The sequence below is a fragment of the Copadichromis virginalis genome, linkage group LG15 (assembly GCF_057382275.1).
Source record: "Copadichromis virginalis isolate Kocher_CV1m ecotype Utaka linkage group LG15, C_Virginalis_male_GT1.1, whole genome shotgun sequence".
Classification (NCBI taxonomy): domain Eukaryota; kingdom Metazoa; phylum Chordata; class Actinopteri; order Cichliformes; family Cichlidae; genus Copadichromis; species Copadichromis virginalis.
The window spans coordinates 12533120-12557063 of NC_140632.1; the positions used below are offsets into that span (position 1 = coordinate 12533120).

Here is a 23944-nt window from a genome sequence, read left to right on the forward strand (position 1 = left end):
TCGAAACCCGGCGGGCTAAATAAGACGTCATATTAAAGCGCCTTCAAATCCTCGTTGCTATGGATACGAGGCACCGTTTACTGTCGCTCTCTTTTCAACCATGGACTCAAAAATACTCATTGAAATTGTGGGTGTGTTTAAAGACTGCGGTTTCCACGTTGCTAAAAGCATCGCCGAGGTAAACTAACGCTTTCTCCGGTTTAATTTCACCTAACCTTTTGACCTTTCACCCGTATTTGTCCACTCTGCTCAACAGGGACTAAAACTGCAGTTTCCTACGGCGTTTCTGGATCCAGAAATTAGGCCACTTTTTGAATTTGAGTGGCACGGGTATCTCTGCGACAAGAAGAAGGTATGTAACAAAATATTTTTTGCTTTGTAAAAACTGGTTAAAACTTAAACCTGCCCCTTGATAAATACTTTCCCTGATAATAATAATAATGATAATGATAATAAGATGCTAAACCAAACACTGAAATTAATTTTAAAAAATTAAAAAGAAAGTAACACTAGGCGTTCTAGATGCATAATCTTTGAGGTTATATTTGTCTTGAGCAACCAAACATTTCTTGGCTCCTTAAGCCTGATCCTGCCAGAGGTTTCTTCCTGTTGCAATGGTGCTTTTCTTTCCCACTGTCGGCAAGTTCTATGTATGTGATCTGAAATGCAAGCAGATGAGGTGCTGTGGCAAAATCCTAAAAGGAGCAGCTGAAAGAAGAATGAGCTCAAAGATCAAATTCTTGGACATCTTCACTCAGTCCTCATACTGAGGATTCAATAATAATAACAACAACGCATTGTATTTATGGAGAGCTTTAGAAATACTTAAAGACACTTTACAAGCAATTAAATACGAAAATCACAGTATGGATAAAATAAAGCAGTTAGAAAGAAATCATAGAATTAAAACTCAAAGCATAATAAAATGTGCAATTCACTTGTATTTTTATTTTATTTTTATTCCTATTTATTCTATTTATCCCCTTCGTATATTTTATTTATATCTGTCTCTGTATATATATATATATATATAATATTCTGTAACTTCTGTCGGTGCTGTGCTTTTTGGAAATCGAATTTCCCAGAGGAACCCACCCGAGGGATTAATAAAGTTCTAGCTTATCTTATCTTAAAATTAAAATGAAACAGAATAGCTAAGCTTCAAAAGATGTGTTTTAAGGCTGGCTTTAGAGATAGGGAACGACTCAATGTTGTGAATGTGGTGCGGGAGAGAGCAAGGGGCCACTTGGCGGAAAGCTCTAATGCCCAGAGTGGTCGGGCGAGGAGTAACTCCAAGTGTGAATGAGTGGCAATGTGCAGAAGGTCAGAGAGAGATGGAGGTCCGAGGTTATGGAGAAACTTGTGATCTTATGTTAAATAATGTTTTGTGTTCTTTTGCACGTTGTACAAGTCAGCTGTTCCATATAAACATATTAGAGGATTATATGGTGGAATAGTTTCTCTTCTAAAATTCCCTCTATTAATCACTTATCCCAACTGACCTGAAGTGAAAATTAATTTTGGATAATCATGAAGCCTACAATGCAATAACACACCTTGCTAACATATGCAGAACCTTAAACATTCGTAATCTTAAGCCATTCATATGAAAGCCAAAAGACATTACTATAGTTGCACTAGGTCCTCATTTACATCAAGTGTAAATACCTTGGCTGCAATACATCATGTCAGGTTTCACTCTCTGGTAGACAAAGTTTGACACATAAACGTTATCTACTATCAAAAATAAAAGAGTAAATAACATACACAAGTCAAGATTAACCCTGTGACAGACTGGCGACCTGTCCAGGGTGTACCCTGCCTCTCGCCCTATGACAGCTGGATTAGGCTCCAGTGACCCTGAAAAGAATAAGCAGAAGGGAATGGATGGATGAATGGATGAAATCAGGATTAAGACATGACGCAGCAATAAAGAAACATGGAGACACGACAAACTGGGGAGACAGAATTGGATCACAAAAGATGATAACTAAAGATTATGTGACTGAATGAGGAACACAGACTGGAAACACAGGGGAGCAAGCACTGAAAGGACAAAGGACATCAAATTACAAAATCAAAAAAACATGAGCTCGCAGAAAACTCAAAACATCCCAAAACTCAAAAAAACTGAAATACCCAGGACCATGAAACATTATTTCAGTATTATTGTTGTTATCAGGAAAATACGAGAGAGAGACAGAGAGAGAGAGAGAGAGAGCACTATCACAATATTATATATAATATTAACAGAAATCCGCTCTTTCTAAAAAAGGTCATTTGAATATGTTACTTGGGGTCATACCTGAGGAAAAACACATGACCTATTTTAGACTGCTTTTAAGGATATTTGTGTCTTATAAATGTGAAGCTGCATATAAAATATCAGTCTAATCCTGCCTGGAAAACTGTGTTTTTACAGGTCTCCATATCTGCTGTCGGACATCTCGACCGGACATCCAAATACTTGAAGCATCATCACTATTTTCTAATTTGAGCTCAGTATAGGCATAGTACCAGGTGCTAAGCCTCTTACAGTCTGAAGAAGGATGATAATATTTAGTAAGGGGTTAACTCAACCCGACTGCTGTCAGATAGAAATATATTGTATGGACAAATGTGACACTGACATAATTAATTAATGTGGAAAAGTTATTTGTAAATGTAGCGGAAGTTAAAATGCAGCCTTTCCTTTGAAATATAGAATTTTAGTTGTTGTTCGATGGCATCATCTGAAATGAGTGATGGTGTTATAAATAGTGGAGGTGAACGTGTGGACGACAGCAGGTTTCTGGGGGTTCTTGATGCTCTAAACCTACACAGTAAAATACTGCTGTGATTTATGACATTACAGCTATTCTGGAACGCTGAATCACAGCACGCTCATTGTTGTTCCAAACTTGTGATTCAAGGAGCTGCGTGGTGAAGTGTGGCAGTACTCCAGTAGCCTGATGTGCTTTCTGAACGGCCGTCTCCTCGGTGATGAAAAGGATCTCGCCAGCTGGGCCAAGAATCAGTGGGGTTTCACTTTCACCCAGCCGCAAGCTTTCTACACGACTCTTGCTGAGGAGTACTACATCGAACACCTCCAGAAAACTGGGGCAAGTCACGCAAACACTGTCACTTAAATATCCATTATAGGTAAAAATATGTTGACCAGAGAAGTCAAATTCATTTTCCATCCATCCATTCGCTACCGCTTATCCTTTTCAGGGTCGCGGGGGGTGCTGGAGCCAATCCCAGCTGTCATAGGGCGAGAGGCGGGGTACACCCTGGACAGGTCGCCAGTCTGTCACAGGGCTAACACACAAGGACAGACAACCATTCACACTCACATTCACACCTAGTGGCAATTTGGATTATCCAATTAACCTATCCCCACAAACTGCATGTCTTTGGACAGTGGGAGGAAGCCGGAGTACCCGGAGGGAACCCACGCAGACATGGGGAGAACATGCAAACTCCACACAGAAAGACCCCGGCCTGATGTTGGAATTGAACCCAGGACCTTCTTGCTGTGCGGCAACAGTGCTAACCACCGTGCCGCCCTCAAATTCAAATTCATTTTACCATATTTAAATATTCTATTAAACATTCAAATATTAAAATATTTTTATTATTTTACAGAACCTCTGTAAAAATTCTGTAAAATAAATTTTTTTCTGCTAAAAACAGAAATTTCTCTTGTACATAGTTGAAAAGCTGAATTTTAGTGTCATTTATTTCATTTCGTGTTCTATGTTCATGGGAGAGGTATTTATCAGTAGGAAAAGCTGTAAAAAAATACAAAAATACAGAATTTACACCCTCCTTCATGTTTCCTAAGCTCTCCAGTGTGCCAGATTGGAGTCTTTGCCAGGCCATTTCTGGCCCCCAGGCCTTGTGTTTGACAGCCCTGATATAGACAGTTTATTTACTAAATATACGGTGCTGATTTGCTCTTTGATTCCAAATACAGTAGTAAAAAAAAAAGTGGCTTATTAAGTGTATCTTTCTGATGACTGTTTAAAGTCGTGAATATGATTTGAAAACCAATTCATGTAAGATTCTTTCGAAAAATGTTGGGATGCAGCACATTTTATACCTAATCAAAATAACCAAAGGGAGCACACACTCAATATTAAAACTTTATTGTTGAAAAATGTATTTGATGACAACATCATGTTTGGGGGGGAAAAGTGCTCGAGGTGTATAAATAGTCTCGTATTCTTCTTTCAGTGTTCTAAGCTTATGTCTTTCTTTTTCACTGTTTCTTTCCTTGGGTCTCTTGAGTTTAGTCAGCTACTTTAACCTGCTTGGATTACACGCTTTATCTCTGGCAGTACTGCTCATGTCTGGTGTAACTCCATGCCTTTCCAGATATTTTGCATTGTGCATTTGAGTCCACCTCTCACTATATAAAATATTCAACATGCCTATGCTCTTTCACTGTAGCATCAGTTTGTCTTCATGGATGTTGAGATTGCGGGAGAAGCTGCGGGGAGGTTAATGTTTGAGGTGAGCCAACTTTGACACATAAGGCATAGGATCCAAACTCATTTGCATCCTGCTACTTTTCAAATGATCTTTTAAAACAGTCAGTCTAAACATTGAACTCCCGGATAAGAAAATATTTGATCATTACAGATGTGATCAGATATCATGTTTCCTCTGCTCTGCTCAGCTCTTCTCAGATATTTGTCCAAAGACATCCAAGAACTTTGAGGGTCTGTGCACAGGAGAGCAAGGACTGTCACAGAGTGGCTTCCCACTCTGCTATAAAGGCTCTCTGTTTCATCGGATTGTGCCCAATGGATGGGTGCAGGGTGGAGGTACACATGTATAAAAACATCAATATAATGTGACATCATACTTAAATATAGATACAGAAAATTTCACGATCTGTGATATATTAAACACTCTCATAAATATGTTGATAAATTGTTTAGATAGTTTTAATGGATTCATTAAATGTATTCATTAAAGTCAGCAGTACAGTTGTGGCTGTACCTATAAATTTCGCAGATATTTCTCCAGAGAGGAAAGGAAATGGAGGCGAGTCAATCTACGGGCTAATGTTTGAAGGTATGCTCTACAGCGTTATGTTTAGAACATACTATATAACTACACTATTGGACTATGATGTCCATAGACAACATTGTGATATGTAGGGAGAGTAGGGAGTGAGTGGAAGAGAGACTGGAGAGGTGGAGGTACGCACTGCACAAACTAGGAATGAAAGTCTGTAGAAGCGAGACAGAACATGTGTGTTAATGAGAGAGAAATGGGTGGAAAATGGATATGTAAGGAGCAGAGGTAGTGAAGGTGAATAGGTTTAATTGCCTGGGGTTAACCATTCAAAGCAACAAGAGAGGTGAAGAAGACAGTGCTGGCAGGGTAGAGTGGGTGGAGACGAATGTCGGGGGTGTTTGTGACAGAAGGAGAGCAGCGAGAGTGAAAGAGAATGTGTAGGAGATGGTAGTGAGAGCTGCTATGATGCATTGTTTGGAGACAATGCCACTAACAGACAAGAGGCCGAGCAGGAGGTGGCAGAGTTGAAGATATTAAAATTTGCACTAGGAGTGACCAGAAGGGAGATGATTAAAAATGAGTATATTAGAGGGAGAGCTCAGGTTGAACAGTTTGGAGACAAAGTTAGAGAGGCAAGGCTGAGATGGTTTGGACTTGTGCAGAGAAGGGATAGTGGATATACTGGACAAAGAATGTTGAATATGGAGCTGCCAGGCAGGAGGAAAAGAGGAGGAGGTTCATGGACGACAGAAGATATTAAACAAAAAGCTAAAGTTCTATATTTCAAAGGGATGGCTGCACTTTAACATCTACTATATTTACAAATAACTTTCCACATGAATGGTGTCAGATATTTAGGCGATAGCGTGTGATCCACTGAAGTGATCCTTAAAGAAAAAGAAGAAGAAAAAGAAGAAGCCATCATTGATTTACTTGTGCTTCCTCTATAAATGTTCACCTGAACTTGCACGTGCCTGCCCCTCTTTTAGATGAGAATTTTGTCATTTCACACACTAAGCGCGGCATCCTGGGAATGGCTAATAAAGGTGCCCACAGCAATGGATCCCAGTTCTACATCACCCTACAGCCAACGCCATGGATGGATAAGACCTATGTTGCCTTTGGGTTGGTGTATCTGATTTTAGCTGAAAGACATCTTTTTAATTCCCACAGCTCTCACGTAGCTTCAAAAGGGAAGTTAAATCTCTTTTCTTCTCTTTTGCAGTCAAGTCGTTGAGGGTCTCGATGTCCTGAGGAGGTTAGAAGAAGCTTCAACTTGCAATGAAAGACCCAAGTATGAGTGTAGAATTACAGCCTGTGGAGTGCTTAAACCAGAGCTCATAAGCTTTAATCATTGATACATTTTTAAGCATTTTTTCCTCAGTTTTTGAATCAGTAAAATAAACGTGGTATGCATGTTTTCTTTTCCTTTTTTGTTAAATAAAAGCTTCACATTTGCATTTAGATTTTTTTTTTAAACTGCATTTTTAAGTCAATAAGCTGTTTCATTCTTTTTGATGAATTAGACACCATCCGCTATGTGCACGTTTGACAGATGTAAAGTTGATAAACTTGTTATAGGGCTTTTATTGTAATATTTATTCGTCTTCTTAGTTCATCTTCTATACAAGTAAAACCTGTGAAATTTGCTTTTTTATTGATGTGTACAGAAACTTTTACTGTGAGAGGGATCTTCACTAAAAACCCAAATACGTCTACTGGACAGAGAGAGCAGCGTAATGGCAAAAAAACAAATGAGCTTTTACTTATGCTTAAAGGAAGTTGGGAAAATGGCATACAATTAAAGTATGAGAAGTACAGTTTATCTATTCTTCTCAATAGCCATCCTCTTCATCACTTTCTACAAGGACTGACAGAGGATGGCTTTTCTTCCTCATACCACGAGCACTGCATTTTTACCTTTGGAGATCCTTTTTGTATTATATTGAGCTTTTAACATGGCAACATTTTTTAAGATTCTATTGGCCTCCTTTATTTCATTTAATTTCTTTCTGATTAATTTTAATTAGATGCTTTTTGTAAATCCTAACTTTTGGCATAAATTGAAGTGATCCTGGGTCATTGACCGAGCATTTTCTGTTTTTTGGAGTCTTAAGTTATTTTGATCTTTAACTATGTTCAGTTTGATACTTAGTTTAGCTTTTTGTTCTAGTTACTGTTATGGTACTGCTTTCACTTTACCCTACTACCCCTTTGTTCCTCATGGATAGTCTAGTCTCCCTCAGTGAATCCCTGTTTCATTACTTTCTGTGTTATTTTGTTAGTTGTGTCCTTTAGTTTACATCTCCATGTCTCGTTATTAGATTTAGGTCACTCCTCTGTAATTCCAAAAGTGTCTCCACTCTGCCCTCATAACCTCTTGAGTGTTTATACCCTCAGTTTGTTTTGTCATACTGTGGTTAGTGTTGTTACTGCTGTTTCTTGATATCTTCCCAGGCTTTTTTCTCTGTTCCAGTGAACTTTGTTTTTATCTGTTTTTTGGATTGTTCCATTTGCACCTCCAACAGAGGTTCTTTATTTTGATCATTGCTTGCTTTTGGGGTCCTCATACAGCATTACCTACTGATGACATGGTATATCTTGACTCATTTCACTGTTTTGCTGATGATTTGCAGATTTATCTACCTTTAAAAGCAGGGTCAGACCATCCTCAGCTCCTATTACGCTGCCTTGATGACGTCAAACAGTGGTTGTCATTAAATTATTTAAAGCTAAATGAAAATAAAACTGAAGTTGTCATTTTTGGCAACTTTAATCACATCGATAGCACTCTGGGCCCCCTTTCCTCCTATTGTAAAACACATGTAAAAAACCTCAGTGTCTACATTGATGGTCCTTTTAAATTGAATAAGCAGGTGAGTGCAGTAGTTCAGTCCTGCTTCTTTCAGTTAAGACAGCTAGCCAAGGTAAAGCCATACCTCCCGGCTAACGTCTTTGAACGTGTTATTCACCTTTTCCTTACTTGCAGATTGGATTACTACAATTCATTGTATTATGGTCTAGACCAGGCCACCATCCATCGTCTTCAGATGGTCCAAAATGCAGCTGCTCGCCTGCTAACTGGTACCAAACGGAGAGAGCATATAACCCCAGTTTTAGCTTCTTTACACTGGCTTCCTGTCTCCTACTGGATCCAATTTAAACTTTTCCTTTTTGTTTTTAAGTCACTTAATGCCTGAGCTCCTCCTTACCTGTCTGAGCTCCTCTCTGCTTATGCTCCAGGAAAAACCACGAGGTCTAGCTCAAAATTAATGCTGTCCATCCCACAGACTTATCTCAAATCTCGTGGTGATAGAGCCTTCTGTGTGGCAGGTCCCAGATTTTGGAATAGTCTCCCCTTAAATATTAGATCTGCACAAACACTTGAGCAATTTAAATCACTACTAAAGACACATTTTTATGCCCTGGCTTTTAACACACCATGACCCAAGCATTCTGGTCATATTTTAAATCGTTTTAATTATTGTTTTAATTCTTTTATTGTCCTATTATTGTTTTATATAGTTATTATTGTATTACATTGTTGCTTTTTAATGCCATTTTTATATTGTTAAGCACTTTGTGCAGCATCGGCTGTTTGAAATGTGCTATATAAATAAACTTGACCTTGACCTTGACCTCCCATTGCCAAACCTTTCCCCTGCATACTTCGTGTGTTTAGGTAAGATATATAAAAATGTCTGACCACACTGACAATCTTTACCCCACATTTGGTTGTTGACATCTGGTCAGCATATCCGCAATGAATATGGGCATTGTATTCTTGGTAGAGACCCGCATCATCAGGATGGAAATGCTTGACTCAGAACAACGATTCATTGATTTGCAGCGACCCTTTCTCCCTGACATGGCAAGTGCAACCAAACCAAGCCACAAAATAGCTCCACAAAGCAAAACAGAGCCACAGGGTCAACACCCTATCGGGATAAAAAGTTCAGGCTTGTCCTAAATCTGTCAACAAACTCAATATAATATTACTCACATGTAAGCTTTCCTTCATTGTCAGAGTTAAATATGTTAAATTTTTAATTGGGAGGGGCTAGGATGGACAAGAGGCACAGGTGCACTTTCATAAGGTGTTTTAAACAGGGTCTCAGCCAATCAGAAGTGCAGTCTCTTCCTCGCTTTAAGACACCCTCCTCCCTTCCCTGTTGTTGACGTACTGCCGACCCATTTCTTGATTTTTCTCACCCCTCCCTAGGAGCTGCCACATGACCTGTCAAGTAGGAAGTGTTGAAGCTAGCGAGCAGCAGCAGGAACAGCGGCGGCACGAAACGCAACACAGAGGGGTAGCTGTGAAATCTCCCGAGTCTCGTTCTCGACGCTTCTCTCAAGATACGTTTACCCCCTCTCCACCCCTGTTGAAGCAGGCTCAGCAATAAGTTGTCCGCAGTCATGTACGTGAAGGTGGTGTTTTTCGCGGTGGCTCTGGCTCTGATTGGCGCGGCGGTCGCGGCAGACTCAGGTAAGTTTTCGCGACCTCTCGTCGCCGAGCTAGTAGCTAGCTACAACCCCGCTCTTTAGCCGGATATCCACCCCCGGGAAACAGATATATTTCCCTGCCCGTTTGGCTCCATTTTCGGTCACCTCCTATTATTTAAAAAAAAAAATGTCCCGCTTTACGTAAAATTAAAATAACACCCCACCTTATTTCCTTCTAGCAGCTTGTCATCTTTATGTCCACGCTGGCCACTTAGGACTCGAGGACTAGCTAGCGTTTGTTTTTGAGCTCGTTATAGTGGGATTATTTGTGTCATGGTGCGACCTCTGAGAGGAATTGTGACACTCGCTTTAAGCCAAACTGTCATATCCATCTGACTGGGTTGTTATGAAATATAAACGGGTTAGTTTAGCCACATTTTAAGATCTTTTTACCAGCTTGCTTTGATGATCTGTGCTTAAAGGATTTAAATGTGTAAATTGGCCACCTTCTGGTGATCTACAGGGAAACTATTGGAAGTTACTTTAAATGACAAATAACCATAACTAAAATCTGATTTCTTTGCAGATGGATGTTCCGAGCTAACTTCATGTGATAAATGTGTGGAAGTCGCTGAATGCCACTGGGGTAATTGCTCATGTGAGTACCTGTCTTGTATTTTTGAAGCATGAGAGTAAAGGTTTGTATGTCCAGAAGCCTTGGGGTTTATTGGTTGCATAATTCCCAGTATAGAAAGCAATGATCTCATCCCTGTTTCCCTAAAGCCCAAGCAGCAGCTTAATGTGGTATCCCCAGCTGGTGCCAGTGGATCTGAACAGGCTGGTTTTGGGAAGTAAATTATGGATGCAAGCCAAGTTTGGAGCAATGCTCTGCTACTGTTATATTAAATTGATTGTGGGGGATTAATAAGGGGCTTTTTTTCTCCCTTGGGGCATTTAGATTTATTTTCAGTTCTGGTTGGGGTTTCGATTCCCTTCATTTCTGTGCTGCTTTTTTTTCTATTGTCATAAAGTCAAACCTGCTCTGACGTGTCCCTGATTTATACTCTTTTGCACAGCAGTTAGGAAATATGCTGCCCTAATTTGGAAGTGTGCTGGCTGTGATGTGAAATATGCGTTATTCAGTTACAAGGGTCTGCCATGACTAAAACTACATGACAAATAATTTCCTGGCTAAGTAACGGCTTTTCACTCACTACATCCTCCCCCTGTGGTTTGGTGTGTTTTGTTTTTAGTTGTTGTTTTTTTCACACTCTTACCAGGAAATAAGGTTACAGGTTTTATGGGCAAAGCAGAGATCAAGGTATTGTGATCTTGTTTTCTAAAAATAAAAGGTCTGTTGCACAAATTGAGTCAGCAGATAGGAGTTAAATTATACAATTAAACTTCTGTCATTTTTGGGTTAAAGCACGCTACTTCTTTAATCCTCATGAGTGGTGGAGGCCCACCAGGGGGATATTAACTGTATCACCCTTGAGAACCTTGTTATATATTTGTGCAGTGTCTATGGAAGGAGACACAGCACAGGTCTCTGGTGATTTGTGAAGATGATGATCGGGAGAGGAAGTGAGGGGATGTGTGGCAGGAAGCCTGCAATATCCTTGTGCAGAGGAACTGAAGGAAGGAGCGGATAATGGCAGAAGTGCAGGAAAGAGTGTGGAGATTGGATAAAAGATAAGCTCTCTTCATTATAATTTAAGCCTCAAGTTTGAGACAAAAGTATCTGGTGATCTCAGCCTGGAAATCTTCTGCCTTTAGGCTCGGTGAAAGAACTCTTTGTAATCTCAACTGTATCACAGGTTGGGCCACTGAAGCGAAATGGCAACAGTTAAATTTAATAAGACAGGTGCCTGCGCTTTACCTCTCATGGGAGCTGACCTGTTTGACAGCGTTACTGATGAGAAGCTGTATTCAGATTAGTTGATCCCACACCCCCTCCTGCTTTGTCTCTGAAAGGGAAACGATGATGCACACTGCCTGAAGATTTGTTGGGTGGTTAAACAGGAGAGGTGAGATGGCGGTTAGGTGCCTCTTTTCAGAGGACTGGATTGGTAGGTTTCCCAAAGGAGACATATGCCAGGGTTTACAATTTACGCACGGATGGAGAGGAAAACTCACAAGTCACAGACGCCAAAAGCCCAGAATCTTCAGAAAATATATTAAGATAGCCTTGTTAGGTTTCTAGTAATTTTTAGTTTTATTTCACAAATATTTGTGATAGCAGTTTTTCCCCCCACTCTATCCAAATAAGATAAGAACTCTTGAGTCATGTTTTGTCTACTTGGCCTTTTGTAACAGCTCTCAAGCCTGCTGCATTATAAAGTCCTGGTGTAAGCCTACAGCTAAACCTCTCACACAGTCGTGAATGAATCAGCTCTTCGAAGTGAACTAAGCAAAAACCGGAAAGGTCAGCTCTGGACACGTCCAAGTCGGCTTTTGTGAAATGCAGCATAACCACACTGATGTAGCGAGTAACCGCCTCCTACACTGTCATAACTAGATTTATCTTTGGTTTAGGGATTTTGTATAAACAGGTCTTCAGCGTCATTTCCCTGATGCGTGGTATTTAAAAGCTTGAAAGTTTACATGTGTGGACGCACGCTCTGTAGTGCCTTTTAAGTGCAGGTTGAGATGAGGCTATTTTCTGTGGTATGCTTGAGGCCCTGTGCGACTTACTTTCACTGACATCAATTTGTGGACGTTACCGGGTGGTGATGATAATGGCACCATTTTGGAAAAAGGCTGAGAGCGTGTCCTACCTTTCACAGCTGGCTGTGAGATAACATCTCTCTGACCTATTTGAGAGTGAAAGGAAGGAGGGGGGGAAAAATGCTCTTCCTTCGTGGTTCAGCATACGTTGCCTGCAGGGTCTGGTCACACACAAGGTGTGAAATACAAGGCGGGCAAATAATTTCGAATTTACTTGCTCGTGGGCTTCTTGAAAATCACAGTTGGTAAGGTAATGAGTCATTTAAGTTTCCAGCCTAAGGTAGCAGGATGTGCGTAAAAACAGGGAAGAGCTGCACATTTGTGTGTTGTGGCAGCGAACTACCAAATACGCCAACAATCATTTGAGCAGCACAGTGACACACGCTATGCTGAAACATTGCATCATAAGCTTGTCAAACCAGTTATTATAATTCAGTAGCTGCTTGGTAGTCGCTTGTGTCCAAGGCGCAAAATGCACAACTTGATACACAAGACCACAAAATAAGCCCTTTGTGGAGTGGAAAATACAGCTACTGAGTCATTTTTGACTTTGTTCAGACAAAGATGCTTTCAGTAAACCGCTTCAGACTCGCCTGCTGTTAAAAGTTGATTTGTCTTTAATTTATGGGCAGCCACCTGGTGAGGGTCATTGGGCTTGGCTGCTCTGGATTATAGTGTAACAAGAAAAGGTGGTGTATGATGACGTTTTACAGCACCAGGTGCAGCGCAGTGAATGGAAACCGTCCCCTTTTATGATGTTCCTGTATTCAGGATGGTAATGTCTCCATATGCTCATAAACCAATGCGAGAGCGATTTCACAAAAAGACGAGCTCAAGGGTAATTGATGGCTTATCCCATCACCAGATGTTACTGCAGCTTATTGTAACAGAGTCCTGACGGTGAAAAGATATTTCCTTTAAAGACTGTGTTAGGAATCAATGTCCTGTAGACAAGTGACAGCAAAGTGCGTGCCTGCTGTTACTCAGTAACTGTTTTTATGTCCTGTAAGATTTCCTGATAAATGAAAGCCCTGCTTGGCTCAGGGGTCAGCAACCTTTGCTATCAAGAGTCAGACTCAAATAAGTACTTATTTATTTAGTCTGTTTTTTATATTGTTGGTATGCTTAACTTGCGTTTTTACCTTCAGCTTTTGATATAGCTTATTTTTTCTTAATAGTAACAGAGCCTTTTAAGTATAAATTAACCTTATGAACATTATTAATAGGTGTAATTTAAATCTTTTACCACATGTGACCATTATGCAGTGGACCATTTATGATTTAGTATGTCATTGTTCAATAATAGAGCTAGAATATAGAATACATAAATAAATAGCAGCCTACTGGCTTGAACTGTATTTATAGTAAACAAAAAAGGAACATTCAGTAGCACATGGAGCATAGAATAAAGAGAGCAGTGTTGTTAGTAAAAGCAAGCTGATTCACTTCGCTATTTTTCCTCAAGGACATTTATTTACGTTTTCAGGAGGTCTAAGCATTTATGTTTATACATCCATGCTAGTCACCACAATTGAGGTACAGCAGAGCCTTAGAGTCACTGGAGATGGGACAGTAAGCCGTGTGTTTGCGACTCCTGGCTTTGTCACTGATATTCATGGAATAAATGCACAATTAAAATGATTTTAAGTAAGATTTTTTTAATAATAGGGATGTATATAGTGTTTTTTTTCCCTCCCCCTTGCAGATTAGACTTTATTGTATTTAACATATCTGAAAGGGGTGAAAACTGCTCCTCATGATCGAGTTACTCTTTGTATTTTAATTTGAATTTTTTATTTACGGTCATGTTTCAGAATGAAAAACATTGCATTTCTTACATTTGAGATGCAACAGCCAGCATTTTAACATTCCTGCAAAAAAAATAGCCTTCAAGTAGACCAATCATTCAGCTGGAACACATCATACACTTCAGGAGTTTAATTGGACACCATCAATTAATAATTTTTGCCAATTGATCCTTGCAGAATCGTTTCAAAAGCTTTTAGTAAAACGTGGTTCATGCTGAACAGCAGCAGTGAAACTTGCACTGTGAAGCTGGGTGTGGACAGAATGTATAGTCACACGGTGCTGCTGACAGGAGTGACTCATTGTCACGTCACTGTGACACAGGCTGAGCAGTGGAGAAACTCTCACAAATTGACTGAATTTGTGGAATTTCAATTTGCTCCTGTTAATGAAGTCTGTAAAGCAGTGAATCCTGCAGCTTAACTTCTTGTCAGTATTTGGGTCTGGAAAAACTTCATGGAAGGGCAAAGTCCCCTTCTGTCGTGGTTAATAAGTAATGAGATTATTTGCTAAAATGTCATACAACTAGATGACCAAAGCCAACAGGCTGGAAAACAGAGGTGAAGTCACCTTAGCTGAAAACGATGAGGGAATATAACTCAATGACTCTACTTTATATTTGAGGGGGAAACTTGTGTCTCCACGTTTTTGACAGCCTTAAACTGTTTTCACAAATTACCCTCCAACAATGTTTGAAGAATTAAGGCGGGGAATTGCACACAAAAGGAAATAATCCACCTCATACATATTCTCACTAATGGAAAGGCTTCGACTGGTTAAGGCGAGAGATGCTGTCCGAGTAGAGCAAGTAGGAGGAAAAAAACATGATATCCACTCACTAGCTGTGAATTCTGATGGCGATTACCATCTGTAGTCTTCCACGGGCACAATCAGACATTACATGGACTTTGACTGTATGTCTGATCCGATTGAGTCGAGTATTCAGGTACTTGCATGCAGCTCTGCAAGAAATGTCTGGAAGTTTTTGGGGCTGAAGTCCACTTTAGTTACAGGTTACTTAAAGGTGACTTAAAACGCATACGCAAGAGATTAAACCTCAACAAGCCAAAGATGAAATTGCTTCTTATAATTAATTTGCCTTTCTTTATTTCTATTTGTGGGGTTTGTTTATCCCAAAAAGTGGCAAATTCCCAAGTTACTGCAACCAAAACATTAAGTGAAAACTACAAGTTGGAAAATGAACTGTATGATATGAGAATGCAAAATGGTTTCACGAAGCAAAAATTACACAAAGAATGAAGTAGGAAACAAAGTGAAATTAAATAAAGAACCACAATAAATTAAAAAAAAGGAAAACAAAAAACAAGGCTGCCATGTTAGAGAAGGTGCTCCACTGCCTGTCTATTAAGTGGTGCAGGGGGGGGGGGGGGGGTCCAGATTACCCTCCCCCTCAGCTTCCACAGTTATTTGGATGCTGGGTTCACAAGCTCGTGGGCAGGTGGAGGAATTCAGACCGCACCAACATTGATGAAAGAGAATTCCCGATCCATGTGGTATGAATGTATTACACAGTTATAGGATAAATAACAAAAACATTTTAACTGTTTCCTGTTGAAATATCGGGCATTCCACCATATTTAGATTATAAACTGTGCCTGTGTGGGTTTCCTCCAGATAACTCGGCGTCCTTTCACTGTTTCAAGATACTTATTGGGTTAAGAGGTGATTTCAAATTGCCCTGAGTGTGAATGGTCATCGGTCTCTCTGTGTTGGCACTGTAATAGGTACCCTGCCTGTCATCCTGTGACAGCTGGGATAGGCTCAAGCCCTCATGACCTTCAGTTTAAATAAGTGGTGGTGAAATACTTGGAGACAACAGGTGATAAAGATTTTTCTTTACATATCTGTTTTGCTTTATTTTGGATAGCTGGGTTTTTACGCATAGTTAACTAAAGAATCTGAATACTTCTGTGATCCCTGAGAAGGTATCCAATTATCTGAAATAAATAAGTAAAAATAAAACAAACTAGTGTGAGACATGCTCAGCTTTAAAGTAAATGAAACGGAAGTGTAATGATGGCGGAGCAGAACATAAAAAGACACCATGACTGCAGGATGTGGGGCTGTGTGAGCAACCGCTCTGGGGGAGATAAGGAATTAGAATTGCTTCACTGCAGATCAAATCGCTGTTTGTATAAATGAGATCGTCATTTGAAGCGTCATCTTAGCACATATGCTTCTTTTCTTTTAGATCGAATATTATTTTAGAGTACACAGAGTGTGTTTTTATTGCTTGTGGCTGCTTTCTGTAATCTGTATGAGCGTAACTTCAGTAATTAACCGTTGCTGACACTAGTTTAACTGCTTGTGCAAATGTAATTAATATAAATCATAAACCAGTCATTTAAAATATCATGCTTTTCTGTCTTTCAGCAATTTTTGGCTGTTACAATGGGACTCTAAAAGGAAATGACTCCTGCATCAACGCCAGCTGCTCCGGTAGGTTTAAAAGTAAACTGTTATTCTACACACCAGAGTGTAAATTAACATTTTACGTGTTTTTTTAACATGATGTTTTGGGCTCTAAGAGATTCTGTTTGTCTCACTAACTAAGGTGTTGATTAATGGTCAGTCTGAGTGTCTGAGTCTTTTCCTGTTTTTCCTATTTGTTTGTGTTTGCAACATTAAAAAAATGCTGTTGTAGACTGTTGTGACATGTCTTTGTTGTTTAAGTGGTTTATCTTGCTTTCCTCTTTACCTCCTCTTTTGGTGCTGGTTCCCTGTCCATTTTCAGGCTCTGTGAGTACGCCCAATCCTACAACCCCCCATACTACTGTTGTTCCCACCACCTCTAACAGCAACACCACAGGTAACCATTCCCTGAAATCCTCAGCTTTTCCCTCCTGTTGTCTGTGCTAGAGCAGGGCGATATGACCAAAAATATTTATCACGATATACATTTGAAAATTTGCGATAACGATATAACTGACGATATAACTCACACTAGACAAAATACTTTACAACTCCACAACTTTATTAGTGCAAAAAAACCCCCCATCAATGTATTTTCACTTAAACAAGCAGCTGTTTTATGTGCATTAAAGTTATATAAAAATGTAACAGTGCAAATTCCTTGCTGACAGTTTAACCAAAAGGCATTTCCAGTGGAAATTGGCCGACATATCCTCAGCATAACCATGTATAATATCCACAAAACCTAAAAAGAGGTTACACACACACACACACACACACACACACACACACACACACACACACACACAACATATTATGTTGAAGCACAGTACGTATCACTCCACCAGGCTCCTGACTACGATAGCTGTAATGCTCCGACAATCCATCAAGCGGTGCGGGTTTGTAGCTTAGCAAAGTCATACTAAAACATTTGACAGATTTTCGAGCGCCGTGTAGCACATAAAATCGTTTCGCGGTCAGTAAACACAACCAGAGTTCATACATAAGGCCCATTGGATTATAAGGGGCACTGTCGATTTTCAGAAAAATCAAAGGATGGATTTTAAGTGCGCCGTATTTTCCAAAAAACATGGTAATAACGACGGCCCGCTAGCATGCTCTACCAAAAATAGTGCTTTGTTGTGTGTCTGACGGACGAAAGCCAAACCAATTCCACACCACTGAAGTTGCAGCAGTTTTACAAACCAATTCTGGTTCATCCGTTTCATTCAACTTTTTGCTTTCGCCGCCATGCTTTTTCCGACGTATGTGTATGAAAACAAAGGCACTGCGCATGCGCGTTTTACCCATATTCTATTGCGATATTTCATTTTTCTATCGTTTCTCAAAATTATACCGGTATTACTGTGAACGGTATGATATGGCCCAGCCCTAGTCTGTGCTAATGTTGAAGTGGTCTCATTAATAAAAATGTGATCTCTTAAAGTTGTAATACTTAAGAGTTTCATGGATTTCGATACCTAATGCTGCTGTGTTTTCCAACTAGTGGCTTTTATTGCGACAACTAACAACCGCTTTCCATTAATACCTACGTGGATCAACTCGACTCCTTACCCATTACGATGAAGTACAAACTGGCTTTTTGTCAGACTTGGGAATTGTTGTGTAAATTTTTTAATTTTCCATTTCCCTTGTTGCCGGTTTTCAAAAATGGCAGTTGTGATTTTTGTAAAGGAGACTCTCATGATTCATCAAGTGACACAACTAACTAGCCAATCTGTGGCACGTAGACCCTTGATGTCACATTTTCAGATCCATCTTGAAGAGAGCGCTGGACTCAAAACCTATTGATTGGGTTGGCCTTTCCTATAGTTTGTATTGATAATGCTGACTTGTCTGCAAACACTTGCGATATACTTTCTCATCTATATTTGTAGTTAGGTTTTAGTGAAATTTGAAATAACACAGTGAAAATTGCAGCGAGATTCATGTAAGAACCTTCAGCAATCACTTGCCAAGTGGTTGCAGAGTGCAAACGTTTCACTAGCAACCAGTGACTACTGGGGTCACTGACAGGTCTTTAGACCTGCAGGGTCACAGTTGATTTCACAGCAACTGGCCGCAACCATGTTAACTGATGGAAGACTATTCGTTTTTTTTCCCATTGCGATCAGTGGTTGCCAGTGGGTCTCTTGGCCTGTGTGAATGAAGCCTTAGGTGAAAAGTTAGATCAGAGTTACAGGGTACAATCAAACAGACAAGCACATCCCGTTGTGCAGTAGCATGGTTGATTCTGAACACAAGGCTATTGATCAGATTTCTAGAGAAAAATAAAAAAACAAAAAAACACAGAATTGAATTTTTAAATCCTCTTTAAGACTCAAGACGCTTGAGGAAAACATCATACAGAGCAGATAAATTCCTGTTGCGGGAGCTGCTCGGTGTGTGGATCAGTCTATTTTCAGGTCTGCTTAAATTACAGGCACCATACCTCCAATTCCTAGCTAACTTCACTGCCCTCTGCTTCTGTTGTTGTTGTTTAGAAAAGAACTTGCATCATATGAAGCATGAAATCAGATTTCAGTGCATCCAAACTATTAACGTTGTTGGTGTGTGCTGAATAGGCGGAGTCAACATTTAAACTGTGTCAGCTGACGCATGAATTGCTCAGTTCAAGCCTATGACTGATACAAAAACAACAAGGTCATTCCTACAGTGCAGGCACAAACTGAAAACTAAAATCAGTTTGTCTTTAATGGCAGCTGGTGATTGCTGGTATCATTTATTATTTCTTTAGCATTTTCTTTACCACATCTTATAATTATTTTATTTATATCATATTATATTATATTACATCTCTCAGTGCACTAACCAAACACCCCATCAGATCCATGGGATTTTGAAATACGTGCTATTTCCTTGCCCCTTCTCGTCTCTTTTTTGCCATCTTCTAGGAAAGAAAAGCTGCTTATCCAGTGTTTACACTCTAGCTAATCAAAGTGTAGCTATAGTGTTAAATCAGGACCAGTGACCAGAAATTTAAATCTTAAGGATTACAAACTGAAACTTGTGATATAACCTGCTTGTTTTGAGGCTAATAGATGGGTAATTACTGTGATTCTACTACAGAGAATGGAACCATTACTACTACTCCTACTGCTACCCCCAATCCACCAACGACACACTCAAACTCCTCGAGTACTTCTTCAAGTAAGTCTCAGAAACTATACGATTTTTACGTCTGTCTTGTAATGTACAGAAACATCAGTAACCGATTTCTGAACTTTCATCTCAGCTGTAACTGTCACAACAGTCAGCCCGACAACCGCCCCTCACAAGAACTCGACCTTTGATGCCGCAAGCTTCATCGGTGGGATAGTGCTGGTCCTGGGGCTGCAAGCCGTCATCTTCTTCCTCTACAAATTCTGCAAGTCCAAGGACCGCAACTACCACACCCTTTGAAAAGTTCGCACTTGACCTATCCTCGCCAACTAGACCCTTTCAGAGAAAGCTCCCTGATCAGCACACACTCATCCATGTGGTCTCAAACAGTGTTTTCAAGCAGGTTAATTTTGTAATCAATCATCTTTGTGGCACTTGTGATTCTAGCCTCCCTTAGTGCTGCTGTTGTAGTCACTATAGAGGAACCCACGCATGCCCGTATGTGTGATAAATCAACAGCCAAACAGATCCTCAGTGACGAGGCATTCAGGCCTTGAGCATATGGATTACATCATCTGGTAGCTGCTCCCACCTCCATCATGCAGTTACTCATTTCTGCAAAGACCATTTCCCAGTGAATCTGAAAGGAAGGGGGGTTGTGTTATTTACAGCCTTCCTTCTCATACCTTCGTCAGTTAAATAGGCCACATAAGAGTTAAAAGAATTATCCATGTATACAAAGCGGCTCAGGAGTCGTACAGCTACAGAGGTCACGTTGATTTGGAAACACTGTTTGAGATCACAACTGCTCTTTAACACGACGACTTTGATGATTCAGTTTTGCTTTTGCCCTGTTAAATTGTGGTTTCCTCCCCTCTGTGCAGCTGTATTATGTATATTTGTTCATAGATGATGTAAAAGAGGCGGGGATTCTTTTTTTTTTTTTTTTTTTTTTTTTAAAAAAGGGGATAAAAGCAGAACCAAATCATCCAATGTCGTGGATAAAACAAAAAAACAGGCTTATTTATTGATGGGTGTCTCCAGTAACATTTAGGAGTGCTGTGCGTTTTCTCCTGCTGAATCCTACCTTTCCATCCTAATATTCAAGATGTTAAAACACCAACTGCCAGCGGGGCAGCTCAGTGCAATAAATCATGTATCGAGCTCATTTCCCAGCCATTAATCTCCCAAACTTCCTGATCTTAACCGGTGTCAAATTGTCCATGCACGGGTTGCCAACGTGGAGCTGGCTGTTCTATTCTGTGGAGTAATTGAAAGGATCAAAAATTAATGATGGTAGAATATTTGTTAAAAACGAGAATGGGGAAGTTTTGGGTTGTTGTTGTTTTTTTTTTTTTTTGTTTTTTTTTAATAGTAAGTACATTTCTTGATGTAGACAGTGAAAGCAGTGAAGTGCCTTTAATGTCCTATATGACTTAAAGAGAAGGAGGGGTGAGTGTTTATTAGTTTATAAGAGCGAGAGAACTGTATCGCCGTGAGAACCATCGTATTGCAGCTGGACTGAAGAGCCTTTAATGTTGGTGAATACAGTAGATGGTGATAACAGGAGGGCCTGGGTCTTTTTTTGGGGGGTGGGGGGGTCCACTGTAAGTTAATCAGATATTCAGTGCATGAAACCCACAGTTACTTCAGTGGTAACTTTGTAGAAAGTACTTAAAGGTACTCTAGCATCTAATTTACCCTCTAAAAGCTCGCAATTCATGTTTTCCAAGTTCAACCAGGGAGGGGGGGTTTTAGAGTGGTGTTGTAAATCTGAGTGAAGAAATGGGGAGAATATTGGGCGTGTTTAAAAACTTGAGAATCAGAGAGAGTGAATAGGGGTAAATGTTGGACTGTTTTGACTGTTTTGTTGTTTTTGTCAAATGAGCATCGCACCTCTTGATTTTGGATTTTTGCCATGTTAAGTGAGAGGATTGTGAATGAAGAAACAGCTTGGTGGCTGTGCTTAAAGCTTGTGCCGATTCCTCTGATTAGCTTGCTGCTAACTGTGATTATTTTCTTATTTCTCTTGTACATAGCCACATCCTGTGTTGTTGTTGTTGTTTTTTGTTGTTGTTGTTGTTGTTTTTTTCCTGAGTAGTTGTTGTTGTTTTTGTTTTGTTTTTTTCTTGTAGTTGCTTGCCAGTGTCAGGAATGTTTTCTTTAAATGCCTTTTTCCCCTCTTGCATGCTGGATGCTTGGAGTTGTTTTTTCCTTCCTTTGCATATGCTCTTAGGGATTTCAGTATACTTTAAAAAAACAAACCCCCCCCCCCCCCCCCCCCCCCCCCCCCCCACACACACACACACACACACACACACACACACACACACACACTTGATTATTTGTGATTGGCCCATATGCTAGTTGAAAGAATGCCTTGAATCAGTGTGCATCAAGCCAAAGTTCTCAGTTTAGGCATGGAAATTGAGCGTTGCACTGACGAGCTTTGTTTTCTATCTTTGCTTTTGTAAATGTTTTCATGGTTTAGCCAAAAAAAAAAATAGAAAAAAAATGCTTGTATAAATATTCGTCCTGAAGTATTACTAGATAATGAATGAATGATCAGCTTGTTTTTTAAGACATTCAGTGGAAATGTTTTTCTTCTTATTGTTTGATTTGGTTTGGGGTTTTTTTTTTTTTTTTTTGCTTACGTGATTTCTGGATTACACGTTTTCTGCTGCTCACCATTAACACGCCTTTAAAACCTACAGTCACCTGATGGCATTAGGCTACAGCCCAAAGACCCATGTGTGGCAGGTAGGCTGCAGAGTTTTTTGCCTTAGCTGCACCCCTTCGTTCACTCTCTGTACGTGGAGTCCCTTCGGCCAATTTAAAAGAAACATTTGAGTTCATTCCCAGCTGCTGAGTGGGCTGCTGTGAAACTCTGTTCAGCGTGGTCGCTGCGTTCCTTACAAACCATCAAATGTTGATATCCATGGATAACTGATCTCCATTGTGTTTACTCTGCAACTTCTACAAGATACCTACGCAGTCCCTGCACCTTTTTAAGGAAAAGTGCCTTATTCAGTTGATTTCATAGATATATCTATAGATATATAAAGTTGTATTGCAAAATGATATGCCACATGTATTAAGTAACGATGGGACTCAGCACTTTCAGGCCCCTGTGAAGTGGTTTTCTGTGTCGTATTCTGCTTAAATGTCTGTTTATGTCACAATCGGCCTTAACTTCTTGATCAAACGAGTAGTGATAAGCATGGTGGGGCGGAAGGGAGAGGTTGACTGTGTTCCATTCTTTCAAGCGATGCCATTGAAGCAGCATTTTAAGTATACAGCAGAATCAAAGGTGCTGCTTTAGTGATTTGAATCCTTTACGTTTCAGCTTAATAAAGCACGCATGTGGCCTGGACAGCCTCTCAGCTGCATATAGAGATAAAATTCACCAGTAAAGTTGCAACCACAGCCACAAACCTCTAGCGTTGTAAAGTCACACTTCCTCCACGCTGCAAATGGTCACATGGTGACTCCACTTTGGTTCTAATTTGCAATTGCTGTATCAGATGACCTTGCTTTCTGTCTTTTGTAAGATTTCAAATTCAAAATCCAAACTCGTTTGGTTGCGGAGTTCTCTCATATCAGTGTTCTGCTCAGAGAGAGAGATGTGTATGTTTTATTTTATTTTTTTCCTCCTTTCTCTTGTGGGTTTAATGCTTTTGTTTGTTTTTGTTAAAGGCCATCAGTCTTGTAGGTACAACCTTTGGGCTTTCCCCTCTCACATAGCCATATGTAGACTCCTGCAGGTGCCAGAATGCCTCCTAAAAAGTTTTGTGCTTATTTTGTGCCCTTCTTTTCTCCCACTTCCTCTTAAACTTTGTTTTGTTTTGGGGGTTTCTTTTGGTTTTTTTGCCTCGTTTCCTAGTGTTGCCTTTTAATTTCACAATGTTAAACCAATAAAGTTTGAATATTGTAAAATGAATCACTGCAGCGTAACATTTGCTTGGGAACTCGTCATTTACATCAGTGGAAAGACGATACCTGGGCAGGTCTTGTAGAGCGCTTGTCACCATGGTTACAGTTGAAAAGCCATTTAAAAGGTGGTGTATCAGTTTCTGTGTGAGTATAAGTAATACTGGCTCAAATTCAGAAGGACAGATTGTCCTGATAAAGAGGAAGCGAGCATAAATGCAAATAATTTATGCAGAAATTCTACACTAATGGCAAAATTATCAATATATTTTACATTTTCTTTCATAGTTCATGGAGTGACTCCATATTGTATGGGTTTCCACATTGACAAGTCAAAGATCCTTGATTTGAGCCCAGGAGTAGACCCAAATCCCCTTTTGAGGTTGCTAAATCAAACATGTAGACAGCTGGTGAATAAGGGAGCAGCTGTCACGACCATTTATATTTAAAGAAAACAAAAACGAAACCCAAA

At 39.9% G+C, this 23944-nt stretch overlaps 2 protein-coding genes across 4 annotated transcripts; both read left to right on the forward strand.

Annotated features, from left to right (window-relative positions):
• Positions 1 to 43: 43 nt before the first annotated feature.
• Positions 44 to 6470, forward strand: ppil6 (peptidylprolyl isomerase (cyclophilin)-like 6). 2 transcript variants are annotated; one of them, XM_085431964.1, is made up of 8 exons: positions 44 to 178; positions 257 to 352; positions 2913 to 3101; positions 4435 to 4497; positions 4664 to 4811; positions 5005 to 5064; positions 6000 to 6135; positions 6236 to 6470. In XM_085431964.1, exons 1-8 carry the CDS (start codon positions 101 to 103, stop codon positions 6366 to 6368), a joined length of 903 nt encoding a protein of 300 aa, XP_085288090.1. In that variant the 5' UTR covers positions 44 to 100; the 3' UTR covers positions 6369 to 6470. The 2 variants fall into 2 exon arrangements, with proteins under 2 accessions (XP_085288090.1, XP_085288089.1); XM_085431963.1 differs by having other exon boundaries at positions 50 to 127.
• Positions 6471 to 9091: 2621 nt separating this feature from the next.
• cd164 (CD164 molecule, sialomucin) lies at positions 9092 to 23482 on the forward strand. 2 transcript variants are annotated; one of them, XM_085431966.1, is made up of 6 exons: positions 9096 to 9496; positions 10040 to 10111; positions 16381 to 16446; positions 16742 to 16816; positions 19510 to 19590; positions 19676 to 23482. In XM_085431966.1, exons 1-6 carry the CDS (start codon positions 9427 to 9429, stop codon positions 19840 to 19842), a joined length of 531 nt encoding a protein of 176 aa, XP_085288092.1. In that variant the 5' UTR covers positions 9096 to 9426; the 3' UTR covers positions 19843 to 23482. The 2 variants fall into 2 exon arrangements, with proteins under 2 accessions (XP_085288093.1, XP_085288092.1); XM_085431967.1 differs by lacking the exon at positions 16742 to 16816 and having other exon boundaries at positions 9092 to 9496.
• Positions 23483 to 23944: the final 462 nt, after the last annotated feature.